At 34.1% G+C, this 19,022-nt stretch overlaps 1 protein-coding gene across 1 annotated transcript; it reads left to right on the forward strand.

Moving 5' to 3' along the window:
* The first annotated feature begins 3,785 nt into the window (after positions 1-3,785).
* LOC106130242 (proton-coupled folate transporter) lies at positions 3,786-18,920 on the forward strand. Its single transcript, XM_013329047.2, has 7 exons — positions 3,786-4,911; positions 12,035-12,188; positions 13,073-13,174; positions 13,855-13,992; positions 14,906-14,989; positions 15,717-15,873; positions 17,247-18,920. Exons 1-7 carry the CDS (start codon positions 4,102-4,104, stop codon positions 17,446-17,448), a joined length of 1,647 nt encoding a protein of 548 aa, XP_013184501.2. The 5' UTR covers positions 3,786-4,101; the 3' UTR covers positions 17,449-18,920.
* The last annotated feature ends 102 nt before the right edge of the window (positions 18,921-19,022 follow it).

Here is a 19,022-nt window from a genome sequence, read left to right on the forward strand (position 1 = left end):
TCGGCCACGTTTAGCTATTTGACTTAATGATAGAATTGAGATTCAAATAGTGACAGTTTGCTAACCCATCGGCTAAAAAAAGAATCTCAAGTTTGTAAGCGTTTCCCTAAGTCGCCTTTAACGACATCCATGGGAAAGAGATGGAGTGGTCCTATTCTTTTTTGTATTGGTGCCAGGAACCACACGGCACTCCAATCCAAACTCAATGGTTACAATAGAAATAAGTCACGTCTATTCACATCGTGCCTAGTTGGTAATATTAATAAAACTTTTATTGACTAGTTGAGTGACACAGGAAGGGTTAAATAAGACAGGAAACTGTCCAGACCTAGGCATGAGGTGCCTGTCTTCAATCTTCAAACATATATATGTAAATACATACAGTTATATCCCACTAATATAAGTTGGTTAGAATGTGTGTTTGTTACTCTTTAAGAATGTCTCTCTTAAGGAATGGATTTTTTTGTAATTTTGTACACGGGTAGAATAAAACCTGATCCCGAAATCCTCACAGGAGAGAAGCCCCGGGGCTCAGCAAGTATGTGTACATACATCACGTCTTTATCCCTAACAAGATGGACAAAGCTAGAAGTCTAGAAAAGGTCACGTTTAGCTACATGGCTTAGTGATGAAATTTAGATTGAGATAGTGACAGGTTGCTAGCCCAAAAAATCCTTGATATATAAGACTTTCAATTAATAAACTTTCACAATATGCACTGGTACAGTTTACACCATATCAACCTACTCAAATTCCCAGTTAATTCGCCTGTATTACCGCGTCATAGAGTTCCATGTGGAGCAAATTCATATTCGGTTGACTGTACACGCGGCACTGATGAATTTATTTACATACATATAGTCACGTCTATATCCCTTGCGTGGGAGACTGAGCTAACAGTCTTAAAAAGACACTAACAGGCCACGTTCAGCTGTATGGCTTTATGATGGAATAGAAACGCCATTTTTTAAAATATTTCAAGTGCTAATTCCTATATATAACGAATAGCTGTGCCCGCAACTTCGTCCGCATGGAATAGTTATTTGGGCATCATTGAAGCCCTCAAGGATGAATAATTTTTCCCGTATTTTTCTTCACATTTTTCCATTATTTCTTCGCTCCTAAAAGTTGCAGCGTGATGTTATGTAGACTAAAGCCTTCCTCGATAAATGGTCTATTCAACGCAAAAATAATTTTTCTATTCGTACCAGTGGTTCCAGAGAGCACGTTCAAACAAACAAACAAACAAACTCTTCAGCTTCATAATATTAGTATTGATTATAGTAGGGATTCAATTCGTATAGTTAAATCAAATAAATAAATAAAAATAAATAAATAAAAAGCAGCGTTTTCTCCTCCTGTCTGCTGTAGTGAATAATTAACTTTGCGACTATACTACCTACAAAAAATAATTTAGAAGTCAGCTATCAGTCGTTATGACTATAAGACAATATAAATTAACATATAACAACTAGTGGTGCCGCGTGGTTCCCGGCACCACAACTAAATAGAATAGGTCGTAAAAGGCGACTAAGGGATAGACTTATAAACTTGGGATTCTTCTTTTAGGCGATGGGCTAGCAACCTGTCACTATTTGAATCTCAATTCTATCATTAAGCCAAAAAGCTGAACGTGGCCATTCAGTCTTTTCAAGACTATTGGCTCTGTCTACCCCGCAAGGGATATAGACGTGACCATATGTATGTGTATGTATGTATAATAACAACTAACATAACTAGCTGCCCGTGAATTCGTCCGCCATTATAAAATAAACTATATAAAAAGCTAGGTCTGTATGCCCATTCGAGAGGTGGAGAGCGAAAGTTTTCACGTGATAGGAATACAAACATACAGATAACACAGAAATTCTTAAAATATAATTTTTGGCTTACGATGGCCCTACGTCCCTAATATTGATTTTTGGACAAAACCATATCATGCAATAACACAAAAGATAATTTATTTTAGGTGATGGTATAGCAAACCGTACAGTTCACATGGCCTTCAAGTCTTTTCGATAGCGTTGGCTCTGTCTAACCCGAAAGGGACAAAACGTGATTATATCTATTCAAGTAGATTTCACTGTAGTTCATGAAGAATTATGTCCCATTTCCTTTCTTTCTTTCCTGTCCAACTTATATACAAAGGATAACAATAAGCCAAATGACGGTAGCCTCAAAGGCAAAATTTGTTCAAATTAACTTATTGTCAAGCATTATAAACATTCATGTAACAGTATCCTTTGCCTCATGTGACTTCTGCTCTGTCTACCCCGTACGAAATAAGACGTGACATGTGTATTTGTCAAGTATTTGTGACCCAAAATAAAATAGGAATATAGGACTTACTTGAGTCAGTAAACAAATGTGCCCTATTTAATAGGCAATCATTCGACATAATTAATTATGATACAAAATGGATACAAATAATAACGTCAGTGAACGAACGGTTAAGGTATCGGAATATTAAATGTGATGCACAAATTTAAGTAATATATACTAATGACTCTTGTGCTGTGTGCTTCCCGGCACCAACACAAAAAAGAATAGGACCACTCCATCTCTCTCCCATGGAAATTCGTAAAAGGCGACTAAGGGATGACTCTTACCTGACTTATGTTCTGTTTCATCCTTGATTTATGCCCTAACGATGAGATAAAAACATCATGAGGTATCTCACACATACCAGCAACTAGATGTACGTCACCATGATCTAACATGGTTATAAAATTTTCTTATATCACTTACGAGTAAACAGTCTGAAAAAGACTTGATGATAGGATTAAGGTTCAAATAGTGACAGGTTGCAAGCCCAAAGCGCCTATTCCCCATTGTGGCGTTTTATGACATCCTTGGGAAAGAGATAGAGTGGTCATAATCGTAAGTTCCAAAAACCATAGGAAGATGATGATGCCAAAATAGTTTACAAATCATCGTCAAAGCCGGTAACTCCGAAATTTGCAGTCAATTTTCTCATAAGCCTCTTCATATAGTAAGTGGTCAAGTAGGTAATTGCCGTATTAACTTCATCGTCCATTCAGTTGCCTCTCGATTCAGCAGACTAGCACACGTTTCAAATAGACCGTGTTTTATTTATTTAATTTATTCGGATTCAAATCTTTTTCATCACTTTCAAGTATTAATTGATTATTTTCGTGTTTATCCAAATCAATAAGTTAAAAATTTAAAATAATCGTAAGTATTACATAATAACCAATTTCATGCTTAACGTTTATTTATTACTAGTTTTGATGAACTTTTCTGCAATTCATTTCCTTTGTGATTACTGTAATTTAAAGAACGTGACTGAAAAAAATGATTCTGTTTAATTAACAGGAACGATGACACCGCAAATTACAGCCTCCATGTACCCATATAGTAGCTGTATTTAAAAATTGCACGTTATTTTTAAATTAAGAAAAGAACTTCACTCTTATATTTGTTAAAAAATATTTATTATGAGAAAAAAATTGGTGTTATAGTAAAAATATGACATTTATCCTTTCAAGCAATATTCTAAAGCGTCAACTTTGAGAATAATTTTGTAAAGGCAATTTTATTGTCTTCTTAAAAGATTTACTTATAAAATTCACTCACAAAACAATATATTTCCTATCATGTAATCACGCGTTTGTTTTATTACACACAAAGAAGGGCAAATTCGGAATTACTACGAAAGAAACTGAAATCTACAAAGCAATTCTTAAAAAGCTATGATAATAATCTGTTTGCGTTTCTTTTTAAACAGATAAAAACCAGTAGCCGAGCCGTTCAATGGTGAATGTAAGCCAAAGTCAACGAAAATGTAAATTATTTACAAACATTCCACTATTCGATCGCGTGGAAAGAGTCGCAGAACGCGACAATAGACCTTTATCTACATAATTCTACGTTTATCATTATCTGCGCTTAATTGATATCAAACAAATATATCGAACGAGTAAATACTGAAGCAATTGTGTGTCTCGCTCATTGGTGTCATTATGTAAAATTACACATTGCAACAGTGGCAGCCGATCTTGGTTGAGTGGTGTTGAGAACAAAAACAATGACAGTGTAGTTGAAACAATAGCACGAGCAATTCCCGAGCGACCGGATAAGATGGCAGACGAGAAGCGCAAGGAAATAGAAGCTGATGAAAATCCTCTTAATAAAAATGTGACGGAAATAATCAAGACTACAAAAACGTTCAAGGAGAAGCTGAGGTTTGTGAGAGACAACATAACTGTGGAACCTCTGTTGGCTGGACTGATTATCCCCAGTGTTATATCGAGGTTTGCTATGGTCAATCTAAATTTGGATAAAGCATGTAGAGTGAACCTAAATTTTTCGAGTGAGATTTGCGATACGATAATTCAGAAAACAACAAACAGCAACTATTCAGAATACGAAAAGGAAGTACAGAAACTGATATCGTCGATAGACATCTGGAAGAGCGTTATTCACACGGCTATACCATGTATAATAATAATGTTTCTGGGTGCTTGGAGCGACCGGACTGGGAAGAGAAAGATTGTCATTATGCTTCCGATAATGGGCGAAATAGTTACATCGATAAGCAATTTGATAAACGTGTACTTCTTCTATGAAATCCCCGTGGAAGTTACTGTGTTCTTAGAGACTATATTCCCCGCCATCACTGGCGGTTGGGTGACGATGTTTCTTGGTGTCTTTAGCTACATCAGCGACATAACCGATGAAGAATCCAGGACCTTCAGAGTGGGTCTGGTCAATTTCTGTATGACTGCCGGCCTTCCTATAGGGATTGGTGTGGGTGGAATCTTAGTGCAGAGGATGGGATATTACGGAATATTTTCTATGACGTCCGTCATGTTCGTTGTAGTTGCTATTTATGGATTGACACGCCTCGATGAACCGGACCAGTTTTTGAAAAAGAAAGGACTCCCGCCGGTAAGTAACTACGATTTCCATTTATGATTCACTAGTACAGTGGGTCCAGAAGATACCTGTGCCACATCGCCTTTGAGTGGTGAACGGGAGGTGTCTCATAAACTAACAGGACCACTGTAATTAGGTTAAAAGGCAGTCAATATATAAAAGGACTGACGATACAACTCACTTATTTATAAATTAATGTAAATTTTTAATGAAAATTAACTTACTCGTATAAGTAAGAAACATTTATGATAAATTCGTAGTATTGTAGAATTGAACAATTTTGTTCTCCTTTGCCAAAACAGTTTTTTTTTTTCATCTCTGTATATGTTTGTTATGTCACGCGGAATTTATAAATAAGGTCACATGTATACAATTATGTTGGATTCGTAGGCATGTCTGTAATTTGCGTGGCATGCTATAGTCTCGAGCATGGAGTATGATATTATTGAAATAAAATTATTAGTAAACGATTAATTCCACTGTGCCGTGTGGTTCCCGGCACCAATATAGAAAATAACAGGACCACTCCATCTCTTTGTCATGGATGTCAAAAATAACGGACACATGTTTTAAATATTCTATCGTATAGATTCCTACACATTTTATATTCTTGCTAACGTAAAAAGGATTATATGTAAGATATAAAGGATTTTCTTGACATATTTTCTAGTAAATCCTTTCATTGTAATCTTTTCTTGGTACTGTTTCCATCTGAACGCGCCCTAAACTGCTTTATCTAGTCTCCTGGACCCAATAATCCAACTACAATACCTCTACAGTTGTGCAAATATTTATTCTATTCTATAGTAATAATTGAATCAAAGATATAAAGCAGTTTTATATACATGTCTGGTATAGTCAACAACATAAATAATAATTATTGGAAATTGATTACAATTATAATAGAGGAATTTGGGAAAATAGTAGCTTCTAGTAACATATTTCAATATGTACTTTTAAGTATATAACATAGGTACAAGTATTAATTTTTGATTAAGTAAAAAAAAACCCAATTACACGCACAACGGCCCTATCTGAATTTCAATTTTGATAGTGCCGTGTGGTTCCCGGCACCAGCAGACCACTACATCTCTTTCTCATGGATGTCGTAAATGGCGACTTAAAGATAGGCTTACAAACTCGGGATTCTTTTTTTAGGCGATGGGCTAGCAACCTGTCACTATTTGAATCTCAATTCTATCATTAAGCCAAATAGCTGACTGTGGCCTATCAGTCTTTTCAAGACTGTTGACTCTGTCTACCCCACAAGGGATATAGATGTGACCATATGTATGTATGTATGTATGTTTTGATATTAAGCCATCCCGCTGAACGTGGTGATCGAGTCATCCATACTGTTGGCTCTGGCACAAGGAATAAACACATACATACATACATATGTATAGTCACGTTTTGGGTTTCTTTCCGTAAGCAATAGGCTAGCAACCTTTCACTATTTAAATCTCAATTCTATCATAAAGCTATACAGCTGAACGTGGCCTCTCAGATTTTTCAAGACTGTTAACTCGATCTACCCCGCTAGTGATGTAGAAGTGCCTTTATATATGTATGTCAAAGCAATTTCGTCGCATGTACATATAATATCTAACACATATCTACAATTTGAAGTCAACAACCTATTTTCTATTGTTAACGTCGTAGAAACTCATCTATGTGTTATTTCTATATATTTATATTAATTGATTTGCCAAGTTATTATAGGTATATCCAGTCATTGCCTATAATTTTGTTCATATTTAAAAAGTTATGGAAAAGTACTTTTTTCTTTTAAAGATTCCCTTAGTCTTTCTCAATACTCTGAGAGAACTATGTATGTGGAAAATTTAAAAAATATTAACTTAACCTGTATAAGATATCAATGAATATACATACAAACATATGGTCACGTCTTTATCCCTTGCAGGGAAGACACAGCCAACAGTCTTGAATAGAATGAAAGGCCGCGTTCAGCGGTATGGCTAAAATTATGGAATTGAAATTGTAAAAGTGACGGGTTGCTAGCCCATCGTCTACAAGAACCCCAAGTTTTTTAGTTAATCCCTAAGTCATCTTTTACGATTTCAATATAAAAGATATGAAGAGGTCTTCTTCTAAATTGCCGAGATCCACACGGGGAATCATCTTTGCCAATGAATAAAGAAATATTTTTGGTGCATTACTTATTATGTTAAGTTGCATATTGATTTACGCAAAATTTATCGTGCATAGAATAATCAGCTCATTGAACTTTGCTTTGTGGGTCATACGCTAAGGTGAGGTTTAAAGATCTTTAATTACTTACGTAAATGTTTATTGGGGATTTTTATTTAAATTAATAATACATTAAAAATAACACATAATTATTTTTTTTGTTTTTAAACTTTAAAACTAGAGTCTAAAAATTAACTTTATCTAAACAAAACTGAATACCTACCTGAGTAGCCAGGTTATCATAGCAACCAAAAATTATTCAAACAAACATATAATCACTTCTATATCCCTTGCGGGGTAGACAGAGCCAACAGCCTTGAAAAAACTGATAGGCCCCGTTCAGCTGTTTAGCTTAACGATAGAATTGTGATTAATTTAGTGACAGATTGCTATGAGATAGCCTAAAAGAAGAATCTCAAGGTAATAATCCTATCCCTTAGTCGACTTTGAGGACATCTTATTCGGTGTCGGAGTGGTCCTATTTGTTTTTCTATTGGTGCCGGGCACCACACAGCACATTATTGATGACATTCAAAAATCTACATAAATTGTGTTCCCAAGTATATAATGCAAGCCTGCTATACAGGTTATATTTTATCAAAAATAAAGCTCAAAAAATAGAAAAAAGTAACAGACAATATCGTCAAATAACTTTCCGTTTTTCCTTTCCAAGTTCGGAACCATTCGGAACATAGAGTTGATCTTTAACCTAACAACAGCTGAGCCATGAACTAGTCGACATTGTATTACGACTAACAAGTTATCTTGCCTTGAATACATCCATATATATACAATCATCCTTTTAAAGATATACCTACTTTAAAAGTAAAAAAACTATACATATGTATATTTTGATATATTTTTTTAATTAAATTTTTAAAAGAAGCTAGATGATTAAATCATGGTTACACATTCAGCCTTAATCTTATGACGTTTTCTCACACCGTAAGAGATTAATTGGTTAGCATTCAAATGCTTTCTTAAATTAAAAGTAAGTACCCGGTTGACCGAGCTTTGCTCGGTATTCCAGAGATGGCGCTGATATAATTTCTTAAAACGCGGTTTTAAAATGTTTATATATCTTGGGAACCGAGCTTTTCTCGAACCTAGGACCTGACCTGATAAATCGATTCCTTGAGCCGAAAAGCATCTGTAACTTTCATGAAAATCGTTGGAGCCGTTTTCGAGATCCTGATATATACAAGAATTGCTCGTTTAAATATATCAGATACAAGACAAATCATGTTTTACCTTCCAATGCATTCTTATAAAAATCTAAAATTAGCCACATTTCGTTTTTGCCCCGAGTTTTCAATAAGTATCGCACGTTTCAACCGATTAAAGGTAACGAAGCATGTCATTAAACATTCACTCACAAAATTAATTAGGTTTTTTCATTTTAACTATTGGTTGCACAGTTATTTTCGCGAGGCATTTTTTCACAATGCAAACAGCTTCATGAAACGATTGGCTTCACACAGGGCTCAGAAAAAAGACGAACGAAATTTCATGGAAAAAATAACTGACATATGTGTGTTGGATTCGGCAAATATTGCTGGTTGAAATTTTGCTGTTTCATGTGTGAAACTTGTCATTTATTTATTTTTAGTACAGTTACTCTCATCTTTTCATGTAAGACCTGAGGTCTACGTAGGTTAGAACACGTGTCGTCAATTATGGTCTTATTGCCTATCAAACTATTAAGTGTAAATGCTACGATTTTTGCGATCATAACATAGTTATCGCCATTTTTATGTGTAATAAACTCGCAATTTATAGTAATTCTACATAATAAGCCAACAGAAATTCGAAATAATTTGTTTTGTACATATTTTTTACCGAACGGAGACCAATTTTGGTACATTTTTGTTATATAATACTACGGAAATAATTATACAAATGTGCAGAACGGACACTTATGGATACACTAATTACGGGCGGATAGCATCGTTGGTCGAGGCGTTAGGTAACCGATTCAAACAAGCATCCCGTTCTAAGGTGCTGATTCGAATTCTATCGACGCCAAGTACCAATAACTTTTCTGAATTACGTATTAATTTGTTTGATTTTCACACTCTAAGGTACGCAAAACAACGTGAGTAAATACACATTCAGACATCTGGATGTGCAAGTAACCATTATCTAAGCTGGGTTAAGTTCTCCTGCAAGATTGCGAAGTTAATCAGGAGTTGCTTTGTACAAACCTGACATACCCACTCCACAATCGTGCTCTCAGGCAAACCCCGCGCCTCTACAGAGATGTATGGTTGCAACCTGAACTTACCGCTCGGAAGATGGTGTCACTTCAACTTTACCACAAATAGGCGTGAAATGCTACAGATTAAGACAAAACAATCCATTGATTGGTTGGCCTTATTTGTAAGGAGACGAGAAAGGGGGTGCTGTTAGAGAGCAGACGCAAAAGCAGCGCACTTCTCCCATGATTCAGGTCGTATAACCGAATGGTTGGTAGAGCCATGGGTGTTAGTGAGATAGTTGACCTAATTTAAGACACAGAAATTGGTGTATATATATATATATATGACTATCTATGCGAAACGGCATTAACCGCCTTTTGTACATTTTTTATGTGCAATAAAGTATTAAATAAATAAATTGTTTATTTATTGCTCTAGAAATCAAAATTTTGGAATAATAAAATCCTTGGATTTATGCATTTTGATTGTGCTATTTAACTAAGCCCTGGTATTTGACACATATGGCTTTCCACTACTAAATTTATTAATCACGAATATACCCAATTTCTATTTTATCTCGGTGCTAAATTTCGTCATAATCAGGCCCGTACTTTTTTATTAGATACAAACAAAAAACAGAAATAATACTAAAGAACAAGTATGGATAAGTATACCAAATAAAAAGAGTTATCTTTATCTTTATTCACTTTTTACTTTCATATTTTTAAGTACTTATCATTGACACTCAGTACTTACAGTTTTCACTCTGACTGTAAAATTTTTTTTCAACGAACTCGATTAGTTTTTATATATCCATAGACATAATATGATTACGCCTCATTCCCAAAGAGGTAGGCAGATACTACATCCTTTCCTCAGCCCCTTCAGATCCCTGCAAACTTCTTTTGATTTATCCACATTCATTCATCTTTTTTTCTTTCCACACGACTTTTGTTAAGTATAGCACTCATGAATTCAATTCTCTTGACCTGACATTTCAACAGAAACAATTTAATTATATTACGTTCGTCTAGCACGTTTAACGTATATATAACGTTTTCCCAAATATTTTTCCATATAAGTACTTCAATGTAAAATTTCTTTACTCTTTAAAACATACATTGTTTTTAACTTTTGACAGCTTCCTACTTACACGGTACTTGTTATGATCGCAAGTGTGTGTGCGTGTGTGTGTGTGCTTAGAAAACCGTTCGCAAATGGACTCTCAGTAATTAGCAAGTCACAAAGACTTGCATATTATAAAAGTCAAAGAACAAGTAGGTATTGTATAGATTAGTGCTAATTATGTCAAAGATAACTGCCATTTAGGATACGAATTTACGATTCCGATTTATCAATAACAAGATTAGCCGACATTAAAACGATAAATATTTTTATGAACTATGAGCTGCTACCGCTATAGTCTTTTTCTCAATCTTTGCACATAATGTAATCACGTCCATATCCCTTGCGGTGTCGACAGAGTTAAAAGTCCCGAAAAGAACTGAAAAGCAACATTCAGCTGTTTGGCTTAATATAGAATGTAAGTTTTAATAGTGACAGATATCTAACCTATAGCCTATAAGAAGAATTCCAAGTTATTAGCCATTTTCAAAGTCGAAATTTACCACATCCGTGGGAAAGATAGGGAGTAGTATAAGTAGATGTGACTTAAAAGCGTTTCTTCTTCGAAATAATTATCCTCATAAACTTTAAAGAGGTACTTAGAGCTAAAAAACAACCGTGAAAAACATGGCTCAAAATATCAGTGCTTATAACTGTACATAAAATAATATTATCACACTGATTAATACATATTATTCGCCTAGCCAGACACAATAGAAATAATTAACGTTGTTAGACTTAAACAAATAATTATATAAAATTATGTGTACAATGTGCTATAAAATATCTATAATTAAACAAACCCGCCTAATATAAATACGCCTCTTGCCCAGAAGAATAGGCAAAGACTATCTTTCCACTTGCTACGATCCCTGCATACTTATTATACTCGTCTTTTCGTTCGTACTTTATCCTCAATCTTTTCACCCTAACTCATCTGTTAATCTCAAGGATCCCTTGACCAATTTTACTGCTAACCGATACTCTTGCATTAAATTAAAATATCGCAAAGAAGAACATCACATTCAAGTTAATGGCAACAGTTCATTCATATTAATACGACGTTGATTCATATTAATAAAAAATTAATGGCAACAGGAAGTTTTTCGGAGGTCAGACGAGAGACGTTTCGTGTAAGAACCTGACTTACCCGATGGTAAATCGTTGTCTCACCGGCTACTATCTGTACCCAAATCGATATGGGCTTTGTAATATGCCAAATAGATGCACGTGGTTTTTGAATTTCTGTGTGCTTGTACACGCTTCTCGCAAACACTATTGCTTCGATAAGCGCACAAAGTCGCGGGAACAGTTACTCATAAATGCGTATACTCATGTCTATATCCCTCTCGGGGTAGACAAACAGTCTTGAAAACACCACCTTGAACTGTTTGGCTTTATGATAGATTTAGATTCAAATAGTGATAGGTTGCAAAAAAAGAATCCCAAGTTAATAAGCTTATCTCTTAGTCGCCTTTTACGACATCCAAGGGATAGAGATGGAGTGGTGCTATTTTTTTTGTATTAGTGCTGGGAACCACGACGCACACAAATACATGCCGAATTGCGATAATTCAAACAAGTATTTTTTTTATTTTCAGATCGAAAGGCCGGACTGTAAGGACTTGTCTTTCTTCCACGCAAACCACGTGATAGAAACTGTAGCAGTTGCGTACAAGAAGCGTCCTTCTAGAAGACGCTTGAAGATCATTCTCACCCTGTTCACCGTATTCATCGTTTATGGACCGTCTATGTGTAAGTAGTTTTCAAGTATTAACTGCTAGATAAAGATATGGTGAGTTCTCAAAGCCCCAAAATCGCAAAGGCTAAGTCGCAAACGCATTTTACAGTTAAAAAACAGATTTTAAATCCAATGACTCTTTGATGATTTTAAAGACAATTATGTATATGTAATGAGTATACAAACAAACAGATAAATATAAGATTGACAGACTACAGACAGATGGCAGACATCTACTTTAATTTACTTTTCATAACTCAATAACTAAGAGGTACTTAAACACCTATCCTTGCAACGACATTGAATGTATAGACGATATTCTGATAAAACGATAATAAACAATAAGGAACAAACTAGATAATATTATTTATAATTATATCGCTTATCTGATTATTGGTCAAAACGTCTTCTACAGAAAACGTAAACATAAATATGTGTCAGGTTTGTATATTAGGCAAAAACAAATTTACAAATACGTTATTATTGGAACATTAGCAAGTTTTAAAATCGATGAAAGAGTCATATCAAACATAATTCAACTATTGAAACTTATACTAATGCAATCCAAATGTGTAAGGATGTATGTTTGTCAATGTTTCTAGGCAAAATCTTTTAAACAGATTTTAATGAAATCTGGCACGTGTTTGGTACACGGGTATAACATTCTACCATGTACCAAAATAAATTTAATTTTTTTTCCTTGTTCCCCGAAATTCCCACGGGAGCAAAGCCCTAGGACGCAGTCAGTTAAGTTTAACTCTAAGCATAAAGTATAGTTCATTTTAGACTGTTGATTCGAAACTTATTTCGAGCATATAGATTTATTGTTTTCATTCATTCATTCTTAAAAAAATATTAAAAAAATATTCGTTTCCACATAATTCCTTTCAAATTTCAGCGGAACACACCATATTCTATCTTTTCGTGAGAAACACGCTGAGCTGGGACATGGTGAAGTACAGTCTCTATACAAGCTACTCCATCATACTGCATTCGTTCGGTAAGTGAAACTGGAAATTTATGTAGACTCTGACTGATTTCTCGACATTGAAAGAAATATAATATACACAATAATGAAAAAAAAAAACATGAAATGACGGGACCAGGACTCTTCATGGAAAGTCTTTTAACTAAAAAAGATCATATAGGAGCTACATTATCGAAGCAGTTTACTGTCGATAAAAAGGCCCAGTGTCTTCACCAGGGAGATGATGATTTGACAGGGACTGACGCCAGGATAAAGAAGAAGACTTATTTTATAATATGTTTCCTCTCTCATCTCACTCTCCGCCGCTATACTTTGGAGAATAAGGTCCGCTTTTCTAGATTTATTTCCACTTTGTCCGGTCCTGTGTGCCGTGTGGTTCCCAGCACCAATAAAAAAAGAATAGGACCACTCCATCTCTTTCCCATGAATGTCATAAAAGGAGACTAAGGGATAGACTTACAAATTTGGGATTCTCTTTTAGACGATGGGCTAGCAACCTATCACTATTTGAATATCAATTCTAACATTAAGCCAAATAGCTGAACGTGGCCATTCAGTCTTTTCAAGACTGTTGGCTCTGTCTACCCCGCAATGGATATAGACGTGACCATATGTATGTATGTTGTCCGGTCCTCAATGTCTTTGGTTTTAGATCCAGATTATCTTCAGCATGTAATTATTATTATTTTCAGGTGCCATGTTCGGGATCACTGTCCTCAGTAAAAGGCTACAAATGGATGACTCCCTGCTTTGTCTCATTTCTGTCGTCAGCAAGTTCGGTGGATCAATATGGACAGCATTTGTACGAACAGACCTAGAAATGTATTTAGGTGAGAAATGGCATGATGGTGTCTTTTATATAAAGATTATATTTGATAAAATATTTATTAAAAAGTTATGGCCAAATGAAAAATTCCGTAAAGTTTTCTTATCACTGGAAATTAAAAAAAAAACTCTCTGACAATCCTTAGAGAAAAAAAGGAAACTAAATGGAAAATTTCAAATCTCTAGACACAGAAATTTTGACTTTGCATTTATATGTCAGGGTTCAAATGCGTGTTTCCCTTTTTTTATTCGGGCTGTTTAACCGTTCAACCGCCAACGCTCTAATAATGAACAAAGATCATCCAACTGACATTTCATATCAAACGCCCACATCTAATAAGTTTAGTACCTACACAAGTTCTTGATGCTTCCCATTTTAGTCGCCTCCTACGACATCCTAAGAAAGATATACTCCGCCGGTACGTTGAACCATATAACAAAAATAATAACCAAAGCGTATCTAGAACAACTCATGTTTTTTTGTTTCGACGAGAAAAGTTAAAGGAAAACAGATAAAAGAACAAGTATCCTGTTCGTTACAATAATACGAGCATTATTTTTCATAATTTAATAAAAACTTTACTTTCCACGGCACGTGTAACATTTAGGGCTCGTCATTATTAAATTTTTGCTAACTTATCTTAAAATATTTAAATGTACCTAACTGTTAAAATTTGGTTTTCAAATGTAAAAAATTCAATGAATTTTAAAACTTAATCACTTGTCGGATTCCGCCACTGAACTTAAAAATGCTTAAAAATGGAATCGGAAAAAATTATATACAACACAATTCTCTCATCTTTCAATTTTTTCTTTTTACTGTTGGCCAGAAATAAATTCAGTTAATTTTTTTTTTCAGTGCCTATTGTTGCAAGATATATATAAATGCAGTTAAATTTTATTTTCTTTTTTTTGCAGTACCTGTTGTTGAAATTCTAAACGGAACCATATTTACCTCCCTGCGATCTATCGTCACTAAGCAGGTTGACAAACAAGAGACGGGTGGGTTCATATTTAAATTACTTCAATAATATATGTATATAACCTTCTTCCTCTATATTATAAGGAAAAGGTTACTGATTGTGAGGACACATGAAGAAGAGATCATGTAGGCAATAGTCAAAAAAATATTTTCAGATATTCTCTGATATTTTGTAAAGTAAATTTAAAAGAGATTTTTTTTTCTCTTAAATAATTTACAGAAAAAAATGGAACGAAAGTGAGGATTTATAAAAAAGCATGGCGTGTGTGTCGAGTTTCAAAACTTGCAGATATGTAATTTTCTTGTAATGTTCATTATAAATTATTACACATTTATACATTATTACAATAAAATGTGAAGATTTGTACATTTGTCTGTTAATGTAAATTCAGAAACACATTTACTGGTTTTTATGTTATTTAATCCTAAGGACCTAGAAGTCTAGTAGTATGGGAGCAAAGACCCAAAAAATAAGTTTAATTAAATTATTGATTGACGGCCTCTGTGGCGCAGCGGCAGTACGCTTGTCTGTGTCACCGGAAGTCCCGGGTTCGAATCCCGGCCAGGGCATAATGAGAACAGAACATTTTCTGATTGGCCTGGGTCTTAGATGTTAATCTATATAAGTATTTATTCTAAAATACGGTATCGTTGAGTTAGTATCTCGTAACACAAGTATCTAACTTACTTCGAAGCTAACTCAATCAGTGTAATTTGTCCTGTATAAATTTATTTATTTATTTTCAGCAAAAATGAATTCCCTGTTCTCCCTGACGGAGACCTTGGCGGCCCTGATGTTCCACCCCCTCTACTCCTTGCTTTACATGAAGACCCTTCACGTCCTACCAGGAGCGGTCTTCCTTACCAGTGCGGCACTTCTCATACCAGCTTTCATTATACTGATGTAAGTATATCCTGGAGAAGTCTGCGGGGAGTCGTCGGATGCAAGTTGTTGTTTTCAGTAAAGCGAAGTGAAAATCATTACCATTAAACTACGAAATTAGCACTACCTACCTACAAAAAGTAACAAATTAAACGCCTCTTAGTTATAAAATCAGACGAATTTAGCATCACATAAACATAACATAAACATTATATCACGGCGAGGGGTAGGCAAAACATTAAATCACGCTTTTTTCCCGGAGGGGAAGGCAGAGACTACACTTGTCTTTCCACTTGCCACGATCTCTACATACTTCCTTCGCCAAGTCCACATTCATAACTCTCTTCATGCAAGCTCACAATCAATTTACCCATAAAAGAATATAGGTTTTTCGCAAATCCGAAGGGAACTTTAGTTTTTACCGGGATGAAAGTTCCCCTTTTTCCTTCCCCAGACTCTTAATTATATAAACGTGATGAGGTAACAAACAAACAAATGAACTTACTTTCGCATTTTTATAATATTAGTTGGAATTAGTTAGGATCACTCACAAAAGAACCATTCGTATTTTATTAGTAGTAATCTATCGCAGGCGCATGCCTTGGAAAGCGCACTCTTTTTATTTACATAGTACAGTAAAATTGCAACATAGAAAATGAGCACAAATTGTTGCTAATATCTGAATTTTAGTCTATAAAATTACAAAGAATTCATGAACAATAAAATATTTTCAAAACCAACAAAGTACATAATAAAAATCACAGCCAACTCTCTGCTTCTTATTGGTCCTGTAGGATAGTTTGAGAACAATTGTCAATTGTGGCGAGCTGTATTATTGTAGCCGTAAAAACGCCGTAAACAAGTGCCGTGAAAAACCGTAGTTGGCAAGTTTAACCGTAAAAAGTTCTATTGTTATGTGCTTGCTACGTGAACTCCTCGGGAATTGTGGCAAATCGTCTTGAAAAATTGCGACAAAAAGACTAGTAAAAATTTTAGGATAGATGGATGGAATTTTAGGATGGAAAAAATTATAAAAACTTTTTTTTAATAAGTTGTTTAGGTTTATTGTATAATTTTTGGAGGTAAGGTTCGACAACTAGAATTTTATTCAATAGAGAAATTTAACTTATTGGTCAATGAAGGTCATAACAAAGTTTGATATGCACCTTAATTATGTAGGAATAAATAGACATGTTAATTAATATGTACGCTGGAATGCTTTTTAAAAACGCACCTTAAATGCAGAAGCATAATGACCCAGGCCAAGACCAATAGGCCATGTCTCCTCACTAGAAATATAAAAAATATTTTTTTTTCCATAAAAAAGAAAAAAAAATACATAAATATACATAAACTATGTATGTATAAACAATAATTTAGATTTTCTTTCCTAGAACATTCTACGTACAACACAGGATCGACCTACGGAATGCAAGAAAGAAAGCCTTGGAAGCAGAAGATCGAAAAGAAGATGAAGTTAAGAAGAATCCAATCACATTATACAATCCGGACGTCAAGCCAAATGTGGATCTTAAAACGGATGTCATTATTTTACCTAACATAGATTTACTCGATACTATTAAGAAAGAAACTTAAAATAAACCTAATGATATTGTTCCTTAAAAAATACAATCCTTTGGTACACCAAAGGTCGTGCGAGGTTAACCCGATCAAACGCATTGCATTATTGTTACCACTGGTTGGCACTGATTATAAAAATTAATATAATTCGATGATAAATCACTTCAAATAGTTTTGATTGAGTAAAACTCGCACTAACCTATAGGAGTAATGTGACAATCATGCGTAACGCCTAATGATGGGATTGAGAAATCGATTTTCTAAAGATCTTTTTGGTTCGAAAATAATTCAATTTCGGACAGACACCTAATGATGTCCACGGCAGAAGAAGGTTTAACATGACCTGTTCCTCGAGACTTGACTCCTATAAGTATTTTAACTAGTTATGTTACTTATTTATAATGTAGTTTTAATATTAACATTAATATTTCTGCCCTTGGGATAGCTCAATTGAAGTCTATGTAAAAATAATATGTTGACCATTACACTCGTAATTTGTAATTTTAAACAATTACATAACATAACAACGACCAGTGTTAAAAATTAACGTACCATATTGTACATTCAGTATTTAACATAACTGCAACATAATGATGTCATGTTTTCATAATAACATTTTCTGTGTCAGACCATGTTTTTGCATTAATTGCAAAAAATAGATAGATATATAAAATCTTTATTGCACCAAAAGAAAACAGAACATATGGGCATAAAAAAGTTTATCTATTGATGCTTGGCACCACTGGCACACTATTAATTAAGCATGTAATAGCCAACGCAACACAAATTTATCAAAATCCGTCCAGTAATAGTATTTTTTTTATATATGACGGCAGGACAAATAGAAATATCAAAAAACCTTCGTAAACAAACAATTTTCTTCATAAGGTTTAAACCTTATGAAGAAAATTTAATTTGATTTCACCGATTTTGAGTGCGCACAAAACTACTAGCTCAATACTTGTTTGTTTGTTTGTAATATCTTTATTGTAAATACGAAAGTTCAATAAATTGTTAAGACAAAATATACAAAGGCGGACTTTCAGTCAACCATGGAATAACTAAGCGGAGAGTTAATTAAATACTTTTCCCTGACGAATCCATCTATTATCCTTAATTTTAATATTTTTCATTCATAATTAGATATAATATAAATGTATTTTATACCTTATTTAATTCAGATGTCATTATTCGCAATTGTTCTTAACACCACTGCAATATAATGGAAATTTTCTAAAAAAGTTTAGTGTGGAAAGTATTACATTAAGTCGTAAGTAATTGTTACCTATTTTCGTTAAGAGAGTTGTTATAATATGTATATTTGGATTTTATATGAGAAGTTGTAAGTTTTTAAGCAAAAAGTTTAATGTACCATTATTTTCCAGTTTATGATTGAAATTCCGTAGTATTATTAATTGTGTTTTAGTTGTAACGAATCTACTTAGATGTATAAAATGTAATTTTGAAATTAAAACCTAAAACTATAATGTTGTTTTAATATGTATTTGGTTGTTTATGTAGTTGTTTATATTTTACAATGTTTATTATTTTAACTAGATGATGCTCACGACTTCGTTCGTATTTGTTTG

The sequence above is a fragment of the Amyelois transitella genome, chromosome 7, assembly GCF_032362555.1.
Source record: "Amyelois transitella isolate CPQ chromosome 7, ilAmyTran1.1, whole genome shotgun sequence".
In the NCBI taxonomy this organism is placed as follows: Eukaryota; Metazoa; Arthropoda; class Insecta; order Lepidoptera; family Pyralidae; genus Amyelois; species Amyelois transitella.

What these genes read in the sequence shown, in the direction of transcription:
- LOC106130242 (XM_013329047.2), top strand. Translation starts at nt 4,102, where the DNA reads ATGGCAGACGAGAAGCGCAAGGAAATAGAAGCTGATGAAAATCCTCTT. An exon ending in AGACCTAGAAATGTATTTAG is followed by an intron (nt 13,993 to 14,905) that starts GTGAGAAATGGC and finishes TTTTTTTTGCAG; the next exon opens with TACCTGTTGTTGAAATTCTA. An exon ending in CCAGCTTTCATTATACTGAT is followed by an intron (nt 15,874 to 17,246) that starts GTAAGTATATCC and finishes TTTCTTTCCTAG; the next exon opens with AACATTCTACGTACAACACA.